Raw genomic sequence first — 18,636 nt, 5'->3', positions numbered from 1 at the left:
CCAGACTGGTTCAAGCTGAGAGAAAGGCAACAGTAACTTGAATAAATACTCGTTACAACAGAGGTATACAGAAGAGCATCTCTAAACGCACAACACATCCAACCTTGAGACAGATGGGACACACCGGGTGTCGCTCCTGTCAGCTAAGAACAAGAAATTGAGGCTACAATTCACACAGGCTCACCAAAATTGGAGAATAGAAGATTGGAAAAACGTTGCCTGGTCTGATGAGTCTCGATTTCTGCTGCGACATTCGAATGGTAGGGTCAGAATTTGGCATCAACAACATGAAAGCATGGATCCATTCTGCCTTGTTTCAGCGGTTTAGGCTGGTGGTGGTGGTTTAATGGTGAGGCGGATATTTTCTTGGCTTACATTGGGCCCATTAGTACCAATTGAGCATCATGTCAAGGTCACAGCCTACCTACCATGTCCATCTCTTTATGACCACAGTGTACCCATCTTCTGATGGCTATTTCCAGCAGAATAACACACCATGTCATAAAGCGCAAATCATCTCAGACTGGTTTCTTGAACATGACACGTTTCATGAACATGATACTCAAATGGCCTTCAAAGTCACCTGCTCTCAATCCAATAGAGCACCTTTGAAATGTTGTATTTATTGCATAATGAATGTGCAGCCAACAAATCTGCAGCAACTGCGTGATGCTATCATGTCAATATGGACCAAAATGTCTAAGGAAGATTTCCAGCACCTTGTTGAATCTATGCCATGAAGAATTAAGGCAGTTCTAAAGGCAAAACGGGGTTCAACCTGGAACCCTAGTAATGTGTACCTAATAAAGTGGCCGGTGAGTGTATAATGATTTCTGTTTCAGATGTGTGTGGTGACAATTCAGCTTTGCCATTACAGGACTGAAAAACGACTGAACTGCATTTAAACTGTAGTAATATTTGACAATGTTACAGTGTATCTGTATTTATTTTAAATTCTTAATGCTTCCACACTTCTCAATAATAATGGATGTGTAAAATTCAGTTGGAATAAAATGTGGTACTTATATCTAATTATATAACACATTGTTTGTCATATTAAAAGATTAAAATGAACAAATAATAGTTTGGAAGAATATTTTATTTCATCTCTGACAGGACAAACCTGTGTCAGGCGACTTATATTTTTGCGTTCTGATTGGCTGACATGCATCAGTCTAGTCATGTGTGACCTAAACATACTAATGTCACCCAGTTCTGTCCTCATTGAGCGTAATGAAATCAATCCATTTAACCACTGCAGCTCCAGGCCAGCTGTCCTATCACTTTTAGGGTCAGTACATTTTGTATACTAATAGTCTGCTATACCACACACTCCAACAGAAGTAAATATTAGCACTAAAAAATCCCCATTCATAGTCAATAATTGGCACTATTATTACCAAGCGTTGGTACATATTGTCAATTAAAAAATATTTATTTGCCTGTTTTGTATTTGTATTACAAAAGGAAACACAATAAGCCAGACACACACACTAACATATATATTTATACAACAGTTCTGTCTGGTTCTCGAATCTGATTGGCTGATAGCCGTGAGATATTAAAGTAATATCAGCAATAGTGCAGCCCTTGTGTATTACTCCGCCAATCAGACTACAAATATTGCTGCTGTTGGACAACATAATGTAGTTTTAAAGCTTTTTTTAGTCGAGAATGTGGTTGTTTAGATTGCAGCCATGCAGTTTATTTATAAGGATAGTGCCTATTTTAAATATTCATAATTTCTGAGATTATTCCGTTGACAGCCAGCCTACCATACTGAGCAGAGCAAAGACGATTGACGTTCCGCCACAAGATGGCGGACAGAGACAGCATATTAAGAAAAACAGCATTTTTTTCGGCAAATGTTTTAAACTACAGCTGAATAAATAATTACAGAACAGGTAAATGACATTCTAAGTCGATCTCTCTTTTATATTTTGTATTGCTGTATTTATACCACATTAATCTGTTAGTGTTTGCTTTGCTCTGGCTTTTTTATTGTTAACTATTGTGAAATCCTGATTGCAACAGAGAAATATTGGGAAATCATGCCGTTCAGCTTTATAATCTTAAAATTGGACCAAAATCACCTGTTTTGTCATCATTTAAAACATTATGCTAAAGAATCATTCAAATACTATCTCTAAAGTGACGTTGGTGAATTAGCAAGTTATTTAGGTTTCTGCTGTTCTGAGCATGTGAATGAATGGCGGAAGAAAGTAGTTCCTTTTACAAAAGGGTTTTTGAGACTGAGACTTATGTTTTTAGAAAAGCTGTAAAGTAGACTAGATTTATATGGATCTAGAAATTATGGACCCTTTTCAGACTTCACATTGGGTTACTTTTTATAATAATGCCCAAATCTTTTTGGGTTTCCAATTTCTCCAATAGCAAAAGAAATAATCCATGATTAAATGTCTTAACGTGTCAAATTAATTACAACTTGATGTCATTCCCTCATTCGTTATGGCAGAAACACAACAGATTTAACTCCATTTCTGAAAGTTTATTTCAAGGTGACAGAACAAAGTATAGCGTTATAAATATAAACAAATTACCTGTATATGTGATTTTAAAGAGATAGTTCACTCTAAAATGAACTACATTTACTCACCCTTCACTTGTCACAAACCTGTTTGTGCTTACTTTAATATGTTGAACACACAAAAGAAGATATTTTGAAAAATGTTGGACACTGGAAGCCATGGACTTCTATTTTATGCATGTGACTACCAATATCCAACATTAATCAAAATATCTTCTTTTGTGTTTCATACAACGTTAAAAAAAATTAAAACAGGTTTGGAAATATTTGAACTATCCCTTTCATAACTGCAAGCAAATCACCCGAAAAGGGTCTATGAAAAGGGTCCATACTGAGAACACAGTACTTTACTGCTCAATGTGGCCGTTGTGAGTATTGCATCCAAAATAGTTTGAAGGACAAGGCAGCTTGTTCATTTCTGCACAGAGACAGCAGAGGGCATTAGACAGCACCATTTTGTTTCAGCGTCAATCCTCTTCCTTTAGAGCTAAAAGCAAACAATATGCACATATTCCGGTGAAAGAAAATAGCGAATCTTTTCTCAGACCTTTCATAGAGTATTATATACTGTAGCAGCAGAGGCCTTGAAGGGATAGCTCACTCTCCAAAACTGAAAATGTGCTGTTATCTTACTCTCAGGACATTCAAGGCGTAGCTGACTTTTTATCTTTAGCCGAATATTAAGGATTTTAATTGGTCACACTTTACAATCTTTTTAGTTCGTGTGTTTACTAACATAAACTAATTATGAACAATACTTGTACAGCATTTATTAGCCATAGTTCAACATTTACCAATGCATTATTAACATCTAAATTCATGCTTGATAACATTGGTTAATGCACCGTGAGGTAACATGAACTAACAATGATCGACTGTATTTCCAATAACTAAAATGAACAAATACTGCAATAAATGTATGGTTCATTCTTTGGTCATGTTAGTAAATGCATTAACTAATACAAACTTATTGTAAAGTGCTACCAATTTATTTATTTTTTTGTCTGAAATTATCGCTCTCTGGGATTCATGAAAGCCACAGACACTTTTAGAGTTACAAAATAACATTCAGGCAAAACTAATTAATACCTGTGGCTCTTGACAATACACTGATTTCTTATTAGGATTTATTATTACTTAGTCAATTATTTAGGATTAAAGGTGCAGTAGGTGATCTGCCAAAATGCTAACCAGTTAGCATAATATCTTTGAAACTTATTCCTTCCTAATAGGCAAAATAAAGCCATGCCTCCTGAAATCTTGAATTCTCTCTACTTAAAGATGACAGTAGACAACTTACTACCAGATCATGTCATTCGCCAGTTAGAAATATTTACAGTACTTTATACTACTATAATTCTGAACAAAAAAATTATATCTAGCACGTTTTCAGTAGCATACTTACATGCTATATAAGACCGAATATTCAGAGTACCATGGTAAACAATATAGGGTGTAGTGGTGTCAAAATTAACTGTTTTTTCGGTGCACAGCGATGCAGATGGGGACAATTCAATATCGGTTCAGTACTAATCATAACAGGTTTTTAGGTTCTGACGTCATTTATCTCCTATGCGCGATGTGGCAGTAGAATACTATGGCGAAGGAGGTAAGGGCGAGTAAAATGCTCCTGCTACTTAAAAGGTAGATAATTATGCACAGTTCAACTGCTTGTGAGTTTGCTGGGAAGTCTTTCATTGACACTGAAGAAGGTACAGCCAGAGTCGCTAATTTACTACTAGGGAGAAATACTTTAAAAATCCATCTCCATCTCTCTCTCTCTCACTCACTTTGGACATTTGACCCGCTGGCATGTTCATGAGGTAACTTTTCCTCTCCTCTCGGCAGTTAAAGCAATACTTTTGGATCCAGACACGAGCGTGCCTAAAGTGTGAGTTTTCTCCACTGTGTCTATTACGGATTACCTGTGATAACTGTGTATTATGCGCATATAGACTAACCGTGGCTGTTATTCCCGCATCACTCATTGGTGAACAGCGCTTTCATTTCTAAAGCCAATCACAGCCCTTTCTGTTGAGCGGGTAGCATGATAATCTTAACCGAACTGAACCTTGAGATCAGTGTAGGTTCACACCTGTAATAGGGAGCGCCTCACAGGTTGTCATTGTTCAAAAATGAACTAATGTGAATATAAAACTAACTTCACCTCAGTAAAGCAGCTAGGCGAAATAGTATACTTATGTTTTGTTGTTAAACTAAAAATAAATCTACAATATCTATGCTGTAAAAGGTCCCTTGTGAAACTGAAAATAGTCACATAATCGTTTGCCAGAAGATTTCAGTGGCTAAACAACACTTCTGTGCATATAACCCATTCATAACAACAAAATCTACATAAGCTGTGCTGACTAAAATAGTTTTAAAACGGAACATCACCTGTCTAACAGAAATACTTCAGCCATGGTGTCCTCCTTCCTCCAGCATGCAAAAGTAACTCCAATACTGATTCAGGATTTTTTCAAAAATTTTGATTCAGCATTTGTTTTTACCGCTATTACTCTTTTTCTCTCGTGTGCAGGTGAACGCAGCACACGTGCAAACGGCGGATTTGCGTGAAAGGCTGTGCAGATGTACAAATCTACATTTGTTGACAGACAGTTTGGGCTACTTATTAGAATAATGGGAATTGTCAACCAGAAAATTTTTAATTAGATGAACATTTTTCAGTTTTTTGCCTTACCCAGAATATAAACATAAATACATTTAGATCTTTTACTTTAATCATTACTATTTGACTGTGAAGAGACTTTTAACCAGCACAACAACGAATGTTTCTGAAGACAATCACCTACTGCACCTTTAAAGGTAATAATGTTACGAATAATGTTCAGTTTCTTGCAGAATCATTAATGCACTTCATAAGATTTCAATGAGCCATGATCATTAATCTAGCTTTTTTCACCCCCAAAGTTCCTTAAGCCATTGACTTTTCATGAGTTATCAAGGACCACCGTTTCAGCTAAAAAACTTCCGTAAAGGCACACTCCACTTTTTTATAAAATAGGCTAATTTCACACCTCACCTATAGTTGAAACAGGTGAGCTTTACTCCAAATCCGGCAGTCGCATTAGCTTATTGCTCATTGAATTGGATTAGACCATTAGCATCTTGCTAATCTGCAGCAGGTGCAATGTTATTATGCAGATTCTAACTGCTGGTTCAGGTAAAGGGCTTGGTGTTAGGGGTTTTTTAAGGTGCTGCATATTATCGCGCCAGTTGCAGCCACGGTACGGCACCAACGTTTCTTGATTATTACACCAGAATGAGCGTATAGTTCCTATCCATATCAGCCTAGAAAATAGCAACTTTTCCATTGGTTTTAGTGCACCATGAAACTAAAGAGGAGTCAAGCTTTCATTAGGAAAATGATCAATTATTATACTCTTCTTTTTTTAAATTTTGGAGTGAGATGCTAATGGTCTAATCTGATTCAATGATTTATGCTAAGCTAAGCTAAAGGTCCCACAAGACCCCAAAAAAATGTATTTTAGGACATTTTATCTGTTTAATGCTCCATGACTGGTGACATGGTGGCTCAGTGGTTAGCACTGTCGAATCACAGCATGAAGGTCGCTGGTTTGAGTCAGTTGGCATTTCTGTGTGGAGTTTGCATGTTCTCCTCATGTTGGCGTGGGTTTCCTCTGGTTTCCCCCACAGTCCAAACACATGCGCTATTGGTGAATTAAATAAACTTAATTTTTACTAAATGTATGTGTGTGAATAAATGTGTATGGATGTTTCCCGGTACTGCGTTGTAGCTGGAAGGGCATCCACTGTGTAAAACATATGCTGGATAAGTTGGCGGTTCATTCCGTTGTGGAATGATGAATAAAAGGACGAAACTGAAAGACAATTATTGAATGAATACTTCATGACTTATAAAATGAGCCTATTTTTTTTAAAAAGTGGAGTGTACCTTTAATATTTAACTTACAAAAGTCATTAGCATCTTGGATTCCCTGAGATGAGTAAATGAACAGCATATCTATTTATTTATTTTGAATCAGAACTATCCCTTTCAATCTTTTCTTTTTACACTGGTGTTGTTCTTCTTGTCGCAGTGCCACTTTGAGGCACAAACAATGACTCTTTAAAAGAGTTTTGCATGTGTGCAACATCATTCCCCGAATTCGGCAGATGCGCTACACTTTTACCGGTACTTACTGAGTTGCGCTTATAGTTCTGCGACAGCAAGACTCCGTTTTCCGCCTTGACTGAATTTTGCGCATTAGGAACCACAAAGCCTTTCTCTGGACCCAGCGAGTTCTGTATGTGCGGAAGCCCTCTTTCTGACTTCACAGAGTTCTGCATTGGGAATGTTTGAGGGTTAGCAAAGCTGTTATTAGCAATGACAGAGTTATGAAAGTGTGCGAAGCCGTGGCTAGAGCTGAGGGAGTTGTGCGCGAGTGGGTGAGCAGCTGTTGGTGGAAGTGTTCGTCCCAGCGCGTACAGGCCGAGGTCGTTCCCCTGACGGGCGGGAGAGGGTTCACGCGACCGGGAGTCAGATGAGCGGTTTGGGCCTTGCCTCCAGCGGTAGCGCGAGCGGTAGCTGAAGGAGCGGCGATGCTGTAGTGAATGCGTGCTGGTTTGTAGCGAGCGATGGGCCCGCGCTCTGAGCACCCGGTGCGTGTCGATGAACAGGTGCACGGTCAGGACGCCCACCGTCTCCGCTATGATGAAGGAAAGAGCACCGCAGTAGAAGCTCCAGCCGTACCAGTGGCTGCGCTTGGACTCGCTCTGGTTGGGGTCGCCGGCGCTGGAGGAGATGTACACAATAATGCCAATGATGTTGCTGAGGCCTGAAGAAAATAAAACATGCAGTCTGTTTACTTTTGGTGCAATTCGGTTGTGAGTGGATTGTTAAGTTAGTCATGCTTTGCATATAATTGGCTTAAAAATGAGCCTGTAACTAAGATAAATGTCTCTAAATGTTTTCATGTATGTTGTCCTCATAGGAAAATGACCATATTTAGACCACAAAACCAGTCATAAGTGTTATCTGAAAGCTGATTAAATAAAATTTCCACTGATGTATATTTGTTAAGACTGGACAATATTTAACCTTTGTGCACTGTTCAAGTATTAAACTAATACTCCCCTTTTGTTATGTTAGGGATGAAAACATCCACTAAATTAAACTGCTGTAAAAATGCATCAGATTAATATTTTTTTCAATTTTATTTTTTGCATAAATCTGTTAAATCAACCTCAGTCCTGATTAAAACTACTAAATTATAGGATTTTAACTCTTTAATTGCCAAATTCATAAATAAGGTCACTGGTTTGGTAAACACACACACACACACACACACACACACACACACACACACACACACACACACACAAAATTATGTATTTTTTAATATCAAAAGTAATTGTAGACTGGGTTTTTTTCCCTTTAAATCACAGTATTTAACAAGTGAATTATTAGTAACAACATTAGCTTTGATGCATTGTTAGATTTTCACTTGTTCTCCCTAATTTACTGTTGGTGGCTGTTTTTGCCCTATTGACTTCCATTATAATCACATTTGATGGAGCATGAATACGGAGTCTTTGTTTTTGTTTACTCCGTGTAGTTCTGAGAGCAGAGATGCATATTTTGATTTTCCCAGACACATCAAGGTAAGTGTGCAAAGGTCACACTGTCACAGACACAAATACACACACACTTTAATTTGCTGTTATACTCCACATTAAAAACCAAGCTTTATTTGCACAGGCCTATCTAAAGGGTTAATGGTGCCAACTGATGATCAACAGTAAAAATGACAGAATTTACCTCTTGCCAACAGGGAAAACCACCAACAATCAAAACTGCATGATTATATGGTGTCATGGCTTTGTAATAAACAAAATGTGGTTATAACGGAAGTCAACAGGGCAAAAACAGCCACCAACAGAAAATTAGGGAGAAAAAAATGAAAATCAATCACAAACAAGCATCAAAGGTGATGTTATTTCACATGTCCAAGACTTTGATAGAAGAGGAGAAAAAAACAGTCCATATTACTTTTTAGATTGAATATATGTCATGTTTTTCACCAAATCAGTGACATCATTTATAAAATTAGCAATTAAAGAGTTAAATCCTGTCATTTTCTAAGCTATTTATAATTTTTGATCAGGACTGAGGTTGATTAACAGATTTATGCAAAAAAAATAATAATCTGATGCTTTTTTCCATCAGTTTAATTCAGTGAATGTTTTCATCCCGAACATAACAAAAGGATAGTCAATTTGCCCAGAGTGTATTGTTGAGCGTTTTTTTTTTTCTTACTTAAAGCTTTTTCTCAAAATATGTGTCAAAAAAAGATTTGTCACCAAAAATCACTCTGCTAGCTGAAACACAGAAAAAAGTAATGACCAAATGAAGACTCAGAGTCACTCCAGAGTGGATGAAAACATCCCCAACAGCACATAAGGGTTAAATTAGTCTATATTATGAAATGCTCACTAAAAATAAATTTTGGTATATTTAATACAGGAAATAAAAAATCTTCGCTGAAAATGATCTGTATTTAATATTCTATCCACTTTTGGCATAAAATAAAAACAGTGCATTTGACCCATACACTGTGTTTTTGGCTATAACCAAAAATATACCCATGCAGCATACAATTGGATTTGTGGTTTAGAGTCACATATTTAAACTAAACAATTTATCTTACATAAGAAGAAAAAACATGCTTTGGTAAATCATTCTATGAGATATTTCATAATTATAAAAAGTCTGAAATTATGACAAATCATATTTGTGAAAAAGGGAAAAAACTTAAAAACATGAAAAAGTTTCAACTATGAGATAAAATGTTAAAACTATTGGAGATTAAAAGGTATAATACAATGGAATGTCTATAATTATTACAAAAAAACAAAACAAAAAGTGGACAAAAGTAAACAAATAAGATACTAAGTCATAATTCATTACAGAGTTATAAAAGTATATGATAAAACAAAAGGTGATTTCTTTTTTTGTCATAATTATTCTTTTTATGCAATAATTCTGACCTTGTATCATCAGATCATGAGTAATATCTAATTAATTTTGATCTTACTTTACAGTTTTTCTGTCAACTTGTCACGTTGTAAAAACAAAGTTGACAACTTAAAATTTAGGCAACAAACATAAGCAGACTTTTTGAGTTAACTCAACTTTCAACCCAATTACTTCACTTGACTCGATTTTAGTTAACTCAAAAATGTCCTGAAGTCTGTTGCTTTAAAATTTTAAGTTGAGTCAACTTTGTTTTTTATTTACAGTGCATGCAAAAATGACACCCGCCTATTTCATTTGACTATTAATATCCTAATAATGACTCTGGGTCATATTTGTAACAAACCATAGCATGATTTTACAGTGACAGATACTGAGTTCCATGTCATTACCATAACACCACATACATTTGTTTACAGCGCCACCTCCTGGTCAATGCATCAAACACTGCTTTACAATATTTTGAATGCACATATACCCAAATGTTTTGGTTTGATGCTGAATTTCTTACATTTAAACTAAAAAAAGATTTTTTGACATACAATAATAATAATAATAAAACTGTGGAGCAAAATTTGTTTATAATCGAATGATTATATATGGTAAGTACCATGTACACCAGGGGTCACCAATCTCGGTCCTGGAGGGCCGGTGTCCATGCAGAATTTAGCTCCAACTTGCCTCAACACACCAGCCTGGATGTTTCAAGTATACCAAGTAAGACCTTGATTAGCTTGTTCAGGTGTGTTTGATTAGGGTTGGAGCTAAAATCTCCAGGACGCCAGCCATCCAGGAACAAGTTTGGTGACCACTGACGTACACAAACAAAATGGTCCAGTGGTAAACCTTAAAGACATTAAAAATAAATAAGCTGTAAGGATGGATGCGATTTTGGAATAATTGTCTCTGGAATAATTTATATATCCCTTGTAAGTTTATTCATTTTTTTGTTTTTTATTCTCTTTTGATTTGCTCATTCGATGTGGAAAAATTGTAAGCACTGTATTCCTCAATTTTCTTATGCTATAGTTCTTGTTATGCAATAAAAACTAGGTTCCTACAAGGTAAAATCTGATATATTAACATGAACATACCAGCTGAGACAAAAAAGATCCCAGCGCTGAGGATGACGTTGTGTCTGCTCTTGTAAAACTCGCTGGCAGCGACACACACTCCACCAATGAACAGCAGACCCACACTCATTATAGGGAAGAGACTAGAAGCGCGCACAGCACCTGACACACACACAAACACAACAACAACAAAGCATTGAGTGTATTCATATTTACAAATTCCCTAATATGTAGTATTTGTAGTGATTTAACTGAGCCTACTGTGCAAATAATGAAGTTACAGTAGAGCAGGGGTGTCCAAACTCCTGCTGATTTTAGCTCCAACTTTCCTCAACACACCTGCAAGGATGTCCAATAATATCCAGCTGCAAGCCCGCAGAACCACACACGTTTTAGGCACACACAATCTAGGACACACAATCTAGGCAAACCATATATGGTTACGACGGATGTTAAAGTTATAACGTCTTTTTGGACATCGTCATTGATATATTTTGATATATATGATTAATAAATATTGTACACAATAAACAATAGTGTTTACTTTACTTTATTTCACAAATATTGCGATTGAGACGGCAGAATGGGGAGCAGTGTTTCCGATCGCCATTCAATATAATAGAGTGAACAGTTTTTAACCAGTCATTATAGCTGATCAGTCATTATTATCTGACAATAATAAGGCAGATACTCGTTTGCTGGCCTTGCTGAATGATCTCATTTGGACAGGTTTTATTTATATAATGGACTAATCTATGATGAAGGAAATAGTAGCAAGTTAATATAGGCAATAATACATTATATGTAATAAAAATCTTTTTACATGTAACAAATGTATAACACTATATTAATATTTTACTCAAGCGATTTAATAGTGTTTATTAGCTTAATTTTCTAATAACCTATTAATTAATGATTTCCCACATTTAATACTGTAGTAATTTAATACTACAGTAATAGGAAACAAATAGGAACAAATTAACTATTAATAAAAAAAATCATAAGTGGATATATAAATACACACACACACACACACACACACACACACACACACACACACGCACACACACATATATATACATATATATATATATATATATATATATATATATATATATATATATATATATATATATATATATATATATATACATACATAACACCTTTAACAGTGAAAGTTTAGTAAAAGATAGTAGTTTATATATAAACTTATAATTATAATCAGTTAAGATAATCAGTTTATAACTATATATATATATATATATATATATATATATATATATATATATATATATATATATATATATATATATATATATATATATATATACTATATATGTTGTTAAAATGGTTAACTATAGTAGGCTAATTTATTTTAAAGTGACATATTATTGTTTGCTTTTTATATTTTACAACAAAGTGATTTTAACCGAGTATGATAATATTAAGAGCTTGAATTAGTTTATTACACTTAATCCAACAATTAGACGGTCTATTATGTTTTCTTTGTGTATATGGACACATTTATAAAGTCACAAGTTTCTTTAACCAATTATTTTTATTTACATAATTTAAGTTCAAAAACTGCAGAGATGTTAAAATGATCGTTACGATATAATAATAATAATGAATGAAATGGGAAACCATATTTGTGAAATTCAATAGGTGGCGATAATGCTAAAGAGTTAGTTACCATATATGGTTTGCCTAGATTGTGTGTCCTAGATTGTGTGTGCCTCAAACGTGTGAGGTTCTGCGGGCCTGCAGCTGGATATATCTCAGGATGTCAGCCTAGTAAGAGCTTGATTAGCTAGCCCAGGTGTGTCTGACTGGGTTTGAAAGTAAACTTTGCAGGACACCGGCCCTCCAGGACCGAGTTTGGACACCCCTGCAGTAGACGTAGAGACTTACGCAACAGATATTCCGCAGCATCTTGTTCATAATCCGCGTCCTCTGGAAAATGGTCGATGTTTTTACAGACGCCCTTAAATATGCCTGTAAGAAACACGCACATCCGGACGCATTCAGTCACACATGCGTCAATGCCATTTTCCACATGATTGCACTAATGCTATCAAATCATTAACGGTATCAATATCCTCCCTTCTAATTAGACATTCTCAAAAAACACACAGCGTTCACATTTTCTCTAAATGTCATTCCACAAATCAAACATAAAAGCTCTTCACTTATTTAAAGCATCCCTCCATTGCTTTATATAGGTGCTTGTGTGCATTATAAAGTCAGCATGCACTTCATACATCTGCATAGCTGACAGATATAGCACAATATGGTCTGTCAATCATAGTCTTTCATAACTCTCTACTTAAACTCGGCTAAATATCTCGTACTCGCTCCCGCATTTACACACGTAAAGTGAACGCTGCCACTTTGATGCCCTTTTAACAGAGCGAACGCTTCATTACACTTTCCATTAAAAGAATTGATGCAGAACTGATATAGGTCAGAGAGTAGGAGAGGGTGTGAGAGATGGGTCGAAACTAGAGGAACGCGGAGTGTGAGAGAAAGTAAAAATAATTCAATCGATAATGAAATAAATAAATCGTCCCACGGGAAAGGGCTTTGATTCGGCTCCAACTCTGGTACTTTTATGGTCATCTGACACACACAACATTTATAAAGACATTGATCTGTTATGATCATCTAAGAAGCTACTGGTTAAATGATAACTAATATACTAATATGCATAGTAAAATTGTTACCATTCATTTATTTCATTTTCGGCTTAGTTCCTTTATTAATCTGGGGTCGCCACAGCGGAATGAACCGCCAACTTATCCAGCATTTGTTTTACGCAGCGGATGACCCTTCCAGCTGCAACCCATCACTGTTAAACACCCATACACACTCATTCACATAAATACACTACGGACATTTTAGCTTATTAAATTCACCCATAGCGCATGTCTTAGGACTTGTGGGGGAAACCGGAGCACCCGGAGGAAACCCACAAGAACAAATTGTTACCATAAATAGATATTTTTACTCCATTTAAGCAATGTAATATATAGCTTTATTGGTATGTATTAAATTTTTCAGGCAACTTCAGTAATATTATGCAATACATAGATGTAAATACAACCTAATTTCACCTGTAAAATGCAATTCCAGCTGTACTAATTCTAACCCTACACCCTAACCAACCACTAGCTAAACCGACTTGTTACTAAATCCAAAATCCAAGGTTACTGAGGGTCTTTCAGAAAACTAACCATTGTTAATCAGGGTAAACAAAGGTTAAAGGGATAGTTCACCCCAAAATTAAAATGCTGTCATCATTTACTGCCCCTTTATTTGTCTTAAACCTTAATGAGTTTATTTCTTCTGTTAAGCTTTTGTGGAAAATGTTGTAAGCTTGTATTGACTTCCATAGTATTTGTTTCTTCTACTATGGAAGTCAATGGTTACAGGTTTTCATCTCTCTTCAAAATATCTTCTTTTGGGGTCAACAGAAAAAAAGAAACTCTTAAAGTTTGGGAAATACTTGAGGAAGAGTAAAAAGTTAGTAAATTTGTATTCTTCTGCACTGTAAACAATCCTGGATGCCTTAAATTTTTAGCTAAATCAATTTAACCTTATAAGTCCATTGAACTTATATTATGTTAAACTGACTTAAAACAGCTAGTATAACTTATAAAATTAGGTTAGAACATAATTAACTTGGTTTATTAAGTTACAATGACCTAAAACATATGCTGACAAGGCTAATTGATCATATCATTTTTTACTGTGTGTGAACAATCCCTTTAACTGTGGTTTTGCTGCAATAACCAAGAGGGGTAAAGTAATCAATTGACTAGAAACTCATGTTTACAACACTTTTAGTATAATAAAACAGCGGTTAACTTTCGAAAAGACTAACATAAAGGGGGACTTAATAATATATTTTTTTATATTAATATATAAAAATCCATTAAATATGCAATTAAGATCCATTTTCTACAATTTTACTTTAATAAGACAATAGTTAACTTTCCAAAAGACTAACATAAAGTGAGACTTAATAATTATTTTATATATATTGTAATATTTTAATCTATTAAACATGCAATGAAATATTTTTCGACACTTTTACCATAATAAAACAATGGTTAACCTCCAAAATTATAAGCATGTAGTGGGACTAAATAAGTAATTTATTCTATTACTAGCCTATTTGAATCCATAAAACATGCCATAAAAAAAGCATTTTTGACACTTTTACTTTACTAAAACAATGCTCACCATTTGAAAAGACTATTATAAATTGGTATATAATAACTAATTTATCATTTTAATCCATTAAACATGCGATAAACATTTTTTTTGACAATTTTACTATAATAATACAATGGTTAACCCTGAAAAGACTAACATAAAGTACGACTAAACAATAATTCATCCTATTGGTATCTGAATCCATTAAACATGTAATAAAAAGCATTTTCCACACTTTACTGTAATAAGACAATGGTCATCTTTCCAAAACACTAAATGATTCGACTAAATAATGAATTTATCATAATAAACAGCAAAAATCAGTCCAAGGGACTTGAAAAATGTGGAAAAAATATCAAAAAGCCTTTATTCACGTGGCTAATGCTTAAAAAAACAGTTGTTTGCCAAAAACGCTTAGATTTTTTAAGCATTAGCCATGGCTTTTTATTAATCATTCATTCATTTTCTTTTCAGTTTAGTCCTTTAATTAATCTGCGGTCGCCACAACGGAATGAACCGCCGCTTTTTATTATATTTTCCACATTTTTTGAGTGCCTTGGACTGATTTTTGTTGTTTATTCTGATGAATCCCTTACCCAAAGAGCACTGACACATTATTTAAGCTACCCCAGAGCACTTTTTGTTTGATTTTGGATATTTAATTTCTCCTCTTACAATCTGAATCTATTAAACGTGCAATAAAAGCATTTTTCAACACTTTTAGTTTATTAAGATAATATTAAATCCATTAAACGTGCAATAAAACTCTTTTTTCAACACTTTTAGTTTAATAATATTGGTTCTGGCGACGCGGTGGCGCAGTAGGTAGTGCCGTGCCCTCACAGCAAGAAGGTCGCTAGTTCGAGCCTCGGCTGGGTCAGTTGGCATTTCTGTGTTGAGTTAAAGCTAAAATTGTCCGTAGTGTATGAGTGTGAATAAATGTTTCCCAGAGATGGGTTGCAGCTGGAAGGGCATCCATTGCGTAAAACATATGCTGGATAAGTTGGCGGTTCATTTTGCTGTGGCAACCCCAGATTAATAAAGGGACTAAGCCGAAAAGAAAATGAATGAATGAATGAATGAATATTGATTCTAATAAACGTGCAATAAAATTCATGTTTCGACACTTTTATTTTATTAAGATAATATTGAATCCATTAAACGTGCAAAAAAACTACATTTTCGACATTTTTAGTTTAATAGGACAACGTTGAATCCCTTAAACATGCAATAAAAGCATGTTAACTACTTTCTGAAATCACAAAAAGTACCTTCCATGCAGCACTGTCTCCAGAGTCCTGAATGCGTCAGCACCTCCTCATTCTTGCGGTTGGTGTCGTTGTCGTTGACACTCTTGGTCCTGCAGACTCCGCGCGAGTACAGCCAGTAATCGGTGCCCACCGCGATGGTCATGAGGCTGAAGGCCGCGAAAGCCCCCGCCGTGGTGAGGAGCATCTGCACTCCACGGTTACACACCCTCATCCTGGCATCAGTGGACACCATTTATCCACAAGCAGATTCATCAACTCTCGCGTGCCAGTAAAGTTTTCCTCAAGTTCTGGCACGCGCCCCTCATTCCGCGCGCTTTTTGTAAAGTGAGAGAGATAACTGAGGTTTTTTGTCTTCTTCGCGTTGATAAATCCTCATTTTAACGCTCCAAACTTACCTTAGACGTCGAAAATAAACTCCATGAATAACTCTCTCCCAAAAGTCATCGCGTTAATGTGAGTTTTTCTCGATATTCCTGCAGATGAAAGCAGTGTGACCATGACTGATCTGAGTGTGTCCTCGTGGATGATGATCATGGTGAGGTGGCTTTGATTGAATGTCTGATGATGATGATGGGCTTCTGCTCCTGATGCTGAATGTAAAGCACCGCCTCTCACTTTGCGCTCGATATAGTGCCATGAACAGTCCAGATAAGCTATAACAGAAGGCCTACTAGAGGACAACACTACAGCAAAGAGATTAATTGTAATTAAACAAGTAACAGTACTGTAGTAAATGTATTGTTCAATATTTGTTCATGCTAGTAAATACATTAACTTATACAACTGTAAAGTGCAATTTAAACACTGTAAAGTGTTTCAGAACATTTCATAAATAATGAGTAAATTCACAATAGGTCTATAGCAAATATTTTTTAGTCCTTTTCTAATACTTGTCTTTGAATTTTGATCTTTCTAATGTCTGTATAGACACAGAATTTATCAAAACAGTAATTTATGTTTTCTAATATTTTTTGAAGTTCTAAAAAAATGGCATTGATCATCATTACCCACTCTTTGATGTGGCCATTTTATTCAAAGTTGTGAAACTAACACTATATGTTTTTCTCAGCCAGTTAGAAAATGGATATCTTTTGTGTCATGTAGCAATGAGGTGAATTGAGTTGCACTAAAATGGACAACTAAAGGGATAGTTCACATTAAATGAAAATTAGCCTATTAAGTTATATAACTTGACATTACTTAAAATACCAAGTTTTGGCATCAAAACATAAACAGGTGTGTTTAACTTACTCATTATAGGCAGCAAAAATGTTCTCTGAACTTTTTAATTTCTTTTTAATTTTTAATTTTAATTTCTTTAAATTTTTTACCGTGTCTCTGTTTAATATGATTAGTTGCGCTTGAAATTCCGCCTCGACAACTGCACTGATTGGTGGATATATGTTATATGACAAAATGTGGTCGTTGATGCAGTGCAGCAGGACAGAGGCCCTACCTGAACCAATCTGACATCCGGAAAGTATTCATAGCACTTCACTTTTTCCACATTTTTTAATGTTACAGCCTTATTCCAAAATGGATTAAATTAATTTATTTCCTCAAAATTTACACACAATACTCCTTAATGACAATGTGAAAAAAGAATTTTTGAAATTGTTGCAAATTTAGTAAAAATAAAAAAGTTGTCTACAATACTTGGTGAGAAGCATAGCCCATAGGGTGCAAATATTAAGCAACTATAAGAATTAAGTTATTTAGTCTTTATAGTGCCCTATTATGGGTTGGGATAAAAAAGAAAGTTCGATTTCTAAATCCTTTAGTTTTATTTAGAATTTAAAAAAAATCTCAAAATATGTAAACAAATAAATAAACACAGATCGAACACAGATTTCAAAATGAGTCCTCATTGCCTTTAACAAGTGTACAATAATAAAGCTTGTTATCAAGTTTTAATGATTTGTGAAGAAATTATAATGCTTTGCTTCGTTGTTTCATCTTCATTTACAAGTAGCAGGGTATTTACAGCTACTGTATATTTGTCCGTTTGCATCCCGTCCCTTTGTGCCCTCTGGTGGCACAGTTGCAAACTGCTGTTACACCTACAAAACAACCCAGGTTCATTCTGAAAACATACCTCTATACATTTCTGCAGACTGCCAAATACATCCCAGAAGCTACGTTTTTTTTTTTTGCAGTTTTTGTTTTTGCGAATCCACCATAGCCTGCTGTGTACGCTTTTTGAGATCTCCGATTTCTCTCTTGAGTGTTATTTGCGCCTGCTGTTCTCACATAAATCCACTGTTGAACGACTGTTTGACTTACTGAATGACTCTGTCTTCCCTAAACCCAACCAATAGTGTTTTTAAAAGCACCGATTGAACTGATCACCCTCTTCCCTAAACATAACCGACAATTTTTAAAAAAGCAATCCAGAAAAAGAAACGCCTGATTCTTACCACATTTTCAGATTTTACCACATTCTCACCTTATTTTTTTGTTCTGTTCTGATTCTGTTTTTGCCTTAACCGCTTTCTTGAACCGGTCCTC

General features: G+C 35.3%; 1 protein-coding gene across 2 annotated transcripts in view; it reads right to left on the bottom strand.

Moving 5' to 3' along the window:
• Window positions 1-18,636, bottom strand: part of cacng3a (calcium channel, voltage-dependent, gamma subunit 3a) — a 22,505-nt gene extending 3,869 nt beyond the window's left edge. Inside the window, exons 1-5 of one of the 2 annotated variants that reach the window (XM_068217948.2) lie at window positions 16,524-16,688; window positions 16,129-16,441; window positions 12,551-12,634; window positions 10,661-10,801; window positions 2,434-7,368 (exon numbers count right to left, since the gene is read on the bottom strand). In XM_068217948.2, coding sequence (XP_068074049.1) covers window positions 6,602-7,368; window positions 10,661-10,801; window positions 12,551-12,634; window positions 16,129-16,360 — 1,224 coding nt within the window. In that variant the 5' untranslated portion in view covers window positions 16,361-16,441; window positions 16,524-16,688 and the 3' untranslated portion in view covers window positions 2,434-6,601. Of the gene's footprint in view, window positions 1-2,433; window positions 7,369-10,660; window positions 10,802-12,550; window positions 12,635-16,128 lie in introns of those variants that run through there. The other variant, XR_012405436.1, reaches the window with a different exon arrangement.

Source organism: Danio rerio, chromosome 1 (assembly GCF_049306965.1).
Source record: "Danio rerio strain Tuebingen ecotype United States chromosome 1, GRCz12tu, whole genome shotgun sequence".
NCBI classification, from domain to species: Eukaryota; Metazoa; Chordata; class Actinopteri; order Cypriniformes; family Danionidae; genus Danio; species Danio rerio.
Note: the sequence above shows the minus strand (reverse complement) of the source record. Positions and strands in the feature narration are given on the sequence as shown.